General features: G+C 39.6%; 1 protein-coding gene across 6 annotated transcripts; it reads right to left on the bottom strand.

Annotated features, from left to right (window-relative positions):
• Positions 1–1,094: 1,094 nt before the first annotated feature.
• Positions 1,095–8,199, bottom strand: LOC149712057 (uncharacterized). Of its 6 annotated transcripts, none has more exons than XM_089860611.1 (3): positions 7,998–8,199; positions 4,943–6,068; positions 1,095–4,876 (listed from the first exon to the last, which is right to left on the bottom strand). In XM_089860611.1, the coding sequence occupies exon 3, from the start codon at positions 4,848–4,850 to the stop codon at positions 1,665–1,667; it is 3,186 nt and encodes a 1,061-aa protein (XP_089716737.1). In that variant the 5' UTR covers positions 4,851–4,876; positions 4,943–6,068; positions 7,998–8,199; the 3' UTR covers positions 1,095–1,664. The 6 variants fall into 6 exon arrangements, with proteins under 6 accessions (XP_089716737.1, XP_089716738.1, XP_089716739.1 ...); XM_089860612.1 differs by lacking the exon at positions 7,998–8,199 and having other exon boundaries at positions 4,943–5,110; positions 5,520–6,490; XM_089860613.1 differs by lacking the exon at positions 7,998–8,199 and having other exon boundaries at positions 4,943–5,783; positions 5,853–6,490.
• Positions 8,200–8,691: the final 492 nt, after the last annotated feature.

The raw sequence follows: 8,691 nt of genomic DNA, 5'->3' as shown, positions 1-8,691 counted from the left end.
TTTGCTTACAGTTTCATTAAGAAAATCCCTGACTCAATCCGAAATCGTAATGTTAAACTCTATGGAGCTTAACATTATGAGGTGGAAAGATTTTTGCGAGTTAGACCCAAGGTTTCACTTTTTCACAGCTTAACTTTACAGCACAAGCAAATGCTGAAAAGGTATATTATCTCATTTCTCGTAGTGTAAGGTTAACTTGGCCTTTTTGTATAGTTTTCAAAAAATATTTTTAACCCACGCGCTAGCTCACGCGCCAGCACGCGCTGCATTTCAATAAAAATTTCAATTCAAATCTCGCGCTTAATTTCACCATTTTGATTCTCTAATTAAGTTCACGTGATTTTTTTAAACTCTTTGGGCCTATTTTTTGTCTTTCTAAGCCTAAGGTTAAATGATCACAAAGAAATAGTTGGAGAATTTTTATAATTTTCACATGGTTTCAATGAATATTTAGCATAGTGTGTTTTTATGCAGTGCATTGTATTATCCGACTATTCCAATTTCCAAATGTAAGTTACGATTTAGTGAAATACTATATAATTAGTCTTAAAAAATTGTATGAGCCCTTCAGGTTCAGTATTTGTTTAGATATAGGTGCGATGTAACGCCCATTTAAAGAGTCTTGCGTTCTCAATCAAATTATCCACACTCTAAATCTAATCATTTATGTGTCCGGTTTAATCCTATAACTTGACTAATGTGGTCCTGTATAATGCTATAATTTTGCGAAGAGAATCCTATTTTTTGTATTAAAAATTCTCCAAAAGAGTTGAGGCCCTGCATTGCAGTTTAGAAGAGTGAGCCATGTATGTGGGAGAAATCTTAGTCGAGAGCGGCGACAAGGCGCATTTCTATAAAACATGAAAGGGAAAAGTAGTAACGTTCGTGGTGCTTTCATACTTTTTGAAAGCTCGACACTCAAGAAGGGGCCCTAACTGTCTGGCTGCGGGCGGGCCCAACAAACGTCGTTACGCCACTGTTGTAATGGCCTACGGATTCGCTCTTGTTTGCTATGTTCTATTCGATGGACCAATTGGAAAACTTCAGAGAATATTTTTGAAACGTTCTGCATAAAATGTAACATGATAGAAACATTTTGATTAAATTCTTTTTTATTTTGTTCTTGAATGATCTATGTAGTTCGTACAAGAGAGCCCGGTGTTCACATAATTCATATAAAATCCTTATTTTTGAACCTGTCCTATATTATCCTATATATTTATGGATGATCCTAGAATATTCTATATTTTTATGAATGAAGCGAGAATATCCTATATTTTTATGAAAGATCCTAGAATATCACATATTTTTATGAAAGATCCTAGAATTTCACATATTTTTATGAAAGATCCTACAATAGCCAATATTTTTGACTAAGCCTACGATGTGGCTACTATTACGAGCCCTTGGGTCGTCTTGTTTTTTCTGATACGGGGTATAGTTGGAATAGATTTCGATACAGTTAAGCCTAAATAAATTCTTACGCTTCTTCGGGATCATCACAGGAAAAGAAATCATGAAGTTTATTTTTCATTCGTTGGACTAAACCAGGGTTCTTCTCGATACGACGATGACCCTGCTGTTTAGGGTACCGCCCATGACGAGCATGTTCATATCTTCTCGGAACGAACATTTTCTCGCTATACACGCTGACTTGGTTAGTTCTAGCCAACTAATTGAGCCTCAACCGCGGATTTGATGAGGCCACCATTGATTTCCAGCCCGCACAAGTCCTTAACTAAGTCGTTAATCATGTCCGGGGTAATTTGACAAGGAACATTTCCTTCAGCTGTGAAGTTACGTTCCAAGAAAGCCACGTGGGACTTGTAGGCACCAAGCATTTTGCATAGCTCTTCTTCTACCACCCTCCGTCGTTTGGGATCTCTGGCACTTTTCTGTCTCTCGACGACAATTAGATGTTCCAAGTATTCCTTTAGAGCGTCATTGTAAGGAGTGATAGCGTTAACCTTCAAGAATTGGGCAAACTTGGCGCTGGCCTGCGTAATGATTTCTTGTTCGCGTTCCAGTTTTGCTCGTCTCTCATGACATTCAATCAGCATTTTAATCTTCTTTTTCTTCAAGTCTTCTTTATAGCGGATGGCTTCGTTAATGAATGGTACGTAAAGTTTCTTTTGGAGCTTGTTAATATCCTCTTGAATCTTGGTTTCTTGGTCCTCGATGTTCATGACGTTCGTCTGAATATTCCGCGAGATATTGATTAAAGTATTCGACAAGAAGATAATTAATTTACGGGCCTCGTGAAGCGACAGCGTATCTCGAACAGCGTATGGCTTAATTTTGGAGACGTGTTCCATTAGCCTGGCACACTCGTTAACCGATATTTCCCAACTGCCTTTAAAATTCAGCCTCTCGTCTTCGGAGAAAGTGACCCCGCTCTTGATGGCCACCAGAAACCGAAAGGATTCGTTATCAAGGCAGTAAATTGTTGATTTGTTCAATGCGATTTGAACGTGAGGCGGGCGACTTTCGTTTTCTTGTAATAACCCTCTTAAGGATGGCAGGGTATTACCAGGTCGGTAAAAGGTTCCTCGCGAGTTTGTGAACAAGAAAACTATATTTTCACTTGCGTTACGATGAATATAGCGTAACAATTCTTGAATGCAGAACCGTGAATTATTGGGTTTCAATAGGATTACGATTCCATGAAGTACGGGATAGTTGGTGATATAGTTGAAAATATTCTCAAAATTGTTAACATCGCGATCAATCCCGGCGATATTTCCAATACCGGGAGTGTCTATGAGACGTACTAGCCTGTCTCCGGATGGAAAGGTATAACTTCGGCACGCTTGCGTTTGAGAACCGCCCGGTTTACCGCTTTCATTGGGGTCCTCTCCGAATTGAATGAACTTTTCAGTGTGATCTTTGTCAGTCACAGTGAAAGAAGTTGGTATCAACGCTATCAATTCGTTGGCCTCGGCTTCTTCAAGGTCTGAGTAGGATTGGTAATTGGCGAATGCATTTATGAAGGTGCTCTTTCCCACACCAGTCTCTCCTAATACCAGTATATTGATCTCTTCGGGAGGAATAAGTTCCTCCATCATCTTTACGATATCATCTTCACTTGAAAAGCGAAACCACTTGGTCCCGTGATTCTTGCCCGTACATTTGTAGGAGAAAGAGGAGACTTTAGCCTTTCCACAATTACAGTAGAGGAAGCCGTCGTACCCGTAATACAAGTCTGCCCTACATCGATCGTTGTTGCACTTCCATTTTACCAGATCATATCCGCAATTGGCGTAAATTGAACCTGGACAACGCGTCTTTAAAATGGAACTCTTATTCGGTCTATAAGCGCAAAATTCAAAGTCGGAACTTCTCGCCAAAGATACGGCGTGTTTGTCAGTCAATCTTTGGAACAAATCTTCGGTTTCAATTACGTTTTCGACGCAATGGTAGATGGTAACGGCTTTCAGGTTGTTTCTGGGTGATTGACCAATCATTTCTAGAACGTAGAAGCACGAATTCAAAGTCTCATCGTCCTTCTCATTCAGTAGTCGAAAGAAAAGGTCGTAATTTTTCTTCCATAGTTCCGATGCGTAAAGTTGATCCTCATCATGAAACACCAAGGCATAAAAATTTTTTTCTTTGGCTCGCACGAAATCAAATCCGAAGCTCTTGGACGCCAAATAAATCGCGCCTTTCGCACGAATATCTTTTATAAATTGCAGCTTCTCCAGTACTCCACCAAAGTTCCACTTATCTATAAACTGGCGTATCTTGACAGGACAGAAATCACTATTCAAGAATTTGCAGATGACACTTCGCAAAGCGGAAGAATGATTAGTATCCGTTCGCGCCAAGGCCAACGCTTCACGTATATTGTTTTTCAGCTGACTCTCAGCAATTTCAACGTTATGTTTAAAGGTACAAACCTCTTGAACCACTGATGATGAAAAATGTGGTGCCAACGGAGACGTCAAATCTTCGCAAAAATCATTCAAGGACTGTATGGTCAACAATAAATCGTTGAACATTTGTTCAATTTCCAAAACCGTCGCTGTGTCAATTGCATACACCACGGCATTCGTTACCAGTTGAAGTTTCATCATTTTTACTACGTCAATAACTGGGTATAAGATGAACGTAATTGGTTTACCCTTCCCATCGTTGCATTGAGCAACGTATGTTGGGGTTTTGCGAATTAGGACTAAGGCCTCTTCTTTAGTTTTAGGGAGTTCCTCTTGACCAGGAATAACGTCCCCGTAAACCTTTACCCGAAAATGACGGGAAGCTTTCTCATTCGAGTCTTCGCAAGTAGTATCTCCGGAGCCATTAACGCTAGCAATTAGCCATTTCAACTGCGCTTCCAAATTTCCAGATATTCTCGTCAAATCGTTATCGCGTGACTCGCTATACTCTATCGAGGCAAATGTATTGGCTCCCCAGATTATACCACCAACGAAGTGCGTCGCTGTTTGTGCAGCCGACTCTAGACCATCCAGGGAAATGTAAGTCTTTAGTTCCTCGTCATAGATATTGATATTTTCTTCTTTAGTTCGAATATTATATAAAACCGTTCCCTTGACGCTTTTGGACGTTGTTTTATGGTCCTTCAAGTACTTGCCAGAACCTTTTAGGTCTAAGAGCCCCGCGAAGAGACTGACACGTAGTTCAGCGCTGACGTCGAGCTTTTCGAACCTCTCCGAGTAAGAGTTGTCGCAAGTGTATTCGATATTGCAAAAATCAACGTCCACTCGGTTGACACAACTGTCTGGTAAGTTGAACGTCTTGAAGAGAGATCCGTGGAGAAATTTGTCTTCCCGCGCATCGTAATATGCGCCCAAATACCCGGAACGACCCAAAGCGCTACATTCTTTCACGTCCATGACTATTAGCCAAGAGTCACGTAAGTCTGCAAATAATTTGCATAAGTAAATATTGTTTTGCAATATGCAGGGAAAAAGAGATCTGAAGCTACCGAATCCTTTTAAACGCGTTCTATCAGGAAAATAACAGAAGCGACACAGGGGAATTCTCGTGGCGATGAGACACAGATATGAAACTTAGCTTGTATCATATCTAGACTTCACCATGATCCAAGCATCGCGAGCTTACCAAAGTACTCCACACATTGTGTATCTTTATACTGTGGGGACGGTGAGATAAAGATTTTTTGTCAACTCTTACTCTATTTTTCACATCTCTTCTTTATGTATAATAGAAACAGTTTCTTAATTTTCACGCGGAATGATAGGGAATGCTGGCAGGGTGAGCGTGCCGACTTTTCATTTATATTTAATCGAAAATTTCATCAAAATCAGCAAGGTTTAAATGAAAACGGATACGGAAATTGAAAAGCTGTTTCCTTTTTTTTATAAAAAAAAATCCCTTGGGGCAAATGGGGTCTATGATTGTTACTTTGTGTAACCACACTAACTAACAATCATAATACTGAATTAGGGAGGCATTTCTCAATTTTGTGTGGCACTCTTCGTGACTTTACAGTGCATGCGAGACACTGTAAAGCCTTAGATTAATGTTAGGTTCAGTACTACCTTAGCACATTGGAAACCACACGAAGTACTGCAAAATGATTTTTGCCCTTCTCTGGTCCATTAATTAAGCAAACTCTGAAGTTAAAACTGAACATTCAACGTTAACATTTTGTGTAGTGGCTTGAAGGAGAGAGAGATGGCGTGAGAATCCCCATACCCATAACGTTGCCTCTGTACCCCACCTACGGCACTGTAGTCCTCCCAGCATTCTTAGCGGTTAGGTAGAGTCGTACAGTACGAAATTGTAATGGGCGCTCCCTCTATCTTAAAAATAGAAGCTAGTTCTCATACAAATTCAATGGCGCTACGCGGCAGCACTTAACAATCGCCTACCGAAAGTAGGGGCGTGCGCGAGGTACACTAGGAGAGTTACGGTGCCGCGGGTCGCCAATCATCATTTACAATACATATGAGCTCACTTATCCCTGGTAGTGGGGTATCAGTTTAGTTCGAGAGGTGAGTGTGTCGGTAGAAACGCTTGGCGCAACTACAGCGTTGTTCATTCATTGTTCCCGGGCATCAATTTGATAGATGGCGGTTTGGTGCTTGCTAAAAATTACTGTATCGTGACGTATCCGGGCGTTTAAACAAGCAGGTATGATCAGGACCGGAAATAAGGAAACATTCTTATAGGACATGTGTCCAGAGACGCCTCTTTTGACTGGAAAACCTATAGGACATTGTGGACTGGAGTGTGCAAAAATACTGTCGCATCTTCATTGTCAAACCATTCAAAACTACGAAAAGTTTATTGGTCAAAATGTCCAGTTTTTATTATAAAATTATGGGACATTTTAAAATTTTATTGGACAATGTCCGGACAATGTCCAGTGTCCTGTGCTTATTTCCGGCCCTGGGTATGATCAGTATACATAGTTTACAGGCGTGGAGGATTCATACCATTTGCACAAGGAGACCTGGCAACCTAGAGTGTAAAATAGCAGACGATTTTACACTCTAAGTCGCTTGGTCTCCTTGTGTTAATGGTAGGAATCCTCCACGCCTGTAAACTATGTATATATAATGGAAAAGTCAAATGGGGCTGGCTAATCGCCGTTTTTGAACTATTATTTTAAGGTTGAAACATTTTTAGAAGTAACAAAAATTAAATATTCAAACTCTACGTATTTAGATACGTAAACTACTTTGAAATGGTAAAAATTAAATCAGATAGCAGTTCTTTTGAGTAACGCTTACATACGTAGCTATTAAATTATGTAATCGTTATCTTTAGCCACATCGTAGGATACGATGAGGCTCTTAGTTTGATGTGCCCTGTTGTAGTAGTAGTGCAACAGTCCTGCCTTTGGCAGTATCGTTCGTCATTTTTGAACGTCGAGAGAAAATATTTTTCTTTTTAGTTAACGTTACAGTTCACAGGTGTAGTTTTAAACTTAATGCAGGGAAGAAATTATTTTTTTTAACTTTCCTTCCTCCACGGAGAATCGAACCGCGGACCTTTCACTTGCCAGCCCAGTACTATACAGCCTTGCCCAAAATCGCTTGTTAAGAAACGGTCTCGAAAAAAAGCGCTATACTCGGAGAGAGAGGTTTGTCACAGGCACGGTCCCCTTCTCTCTCTCCCTCTATCTCTTCAACTCATGATCCTATCCGAGGCCAGGAGATATAACTTCGCGGTTGGAGAGGCGAAAGCATATTAAATAAATTTTTACCGACCGGGCAGAAATTTTTATCGCTGTTTAGGGTAGGGCATCGAGGGGCTATTCACTCTGATTTAAATCATTTAAGCATTGTAAAAGATAGCGTTATTCACTCATTAGCGTAAGGTATAGAGGGGTTATCCGCTCATTAGGGAAGGTATAGAGGGGCTATTCACTCGTGCGATGTGGCTACTATTACGAGCCCTTGGGTCGACTTGTTCTTCTTATTATTTATCTTTCAGTCAATCCTAGTAAGTATGAATTATAAAAATTATTAAACTAATTGTTTTGTAATGACCAAAAAGGAGATGTTGGTACTATACTCTGAACTCTTTCAGTTTTTTGATAACTGAAGAAATTATTTTAGTTCTTAAAACTACACATAAGAATTAATATACTGTCAGTAAACTAAATAAAAAGCCGCTACATGGCTTTTTAATCTTATCTCTCAAGCCAATGAGCCCTGTGTCTGTCAGAAATAAACCACTTCAACAAAATGAATAGATGCCTACATAAAGACCGTGTATATCCAGGGAAAAAGCAAAGATAAAGGAAGTTCTTCCCTCCCGCCCGCGAAAGGAGTTTATAGATCCGTCTTTTAGCCTTGTAATTTTCTATTTGACGTGATAGCTACCATTCTTTAAAACATACTGTAGAAAGACCCACTTGAGTCGTGTGAAATTAACATTATAGCCCTTGGGCAATCTTGTTTTAAGTTAAACACACCAAAAATCGGAATTCAGTAATTAAGTCTTAACTCAGTTATAATAAAAATGTTGCAATTTAAACAAAATAATTAATCTGAAATATTACCTACCAAAAAGTACCGCTCAGCTACTGAAAGAATTAATCTCGGTAATGCTGTCACTGTTGTCCTGCAACCAAGCATCCCTGGAATCTCCCGAAAAGAGTGCCGAATATTCGTTCGAGGTTTCGAGCCCTCAAGAAGATATTTTTGGAATCAATCCAGAACTAAAACCTTTCCACTGTTCCCTTCACCAATCGCGGGCTTAGAACGTGACGCAATTTTGCTCAAAAGATCTCTAAACAAAAGGGACTTTTAAAAAAGGTTTACAGTTTCAAATTAATAAAATATCTTCTAATTATGGCTTTCTTGTTTCTCAAAATAATAATACAAATAGAAGAAAATATATAGATCAAAGTTTAATATTATGAATAATTTTTAAGTATTTCGTTAAATATGATTATTTCGTGATATTAAGGTTGAATTTATTTTCCAGTTTTTATCTCTTCGAGTGACGATGACGTCACGGAGAGGTATTACACTGGACGTGTCTGTGTGTATGTAATCGCGTTTGCAGTTGGTAAATCGGAGCAAACGTGTTCGCAGAAAGCAATTTTTGGCTTCTACTCCCATCGTTAGGATTAATTAAGAAGTACGCGGCGATCGGCTAGGGTTACGAGAAAGGTCTAGCCTCCCAATGGCAGGGCTTCCACCAAATGTTCACCAATTTTGTTTAAAATCGACGAGCTTCTAGCGAGTAGCACCT

This window comes from Phalangium opilio, unplaced genomic scaffold, assembly GCF_054372755.1.
Source record: "Phalangium opilio isolate 3A_F unplaced genomic scaffold, DU_Popi_V2 ptg000011l_1, whole genome shotgun sequence".
Taxonomy (NCBI): domain Eukaryota; kingdom Metazoa; phylum Arthropoda; class Arachnida; order Opiliones; family Phalangiidae; genus Phalangium; species Phalangium opilio.
The sequence above is the reverse complement of the archived record's forward strand: the minus strand, read 5'-3'. Positions and strand labels throughout refer to the sequence as shown.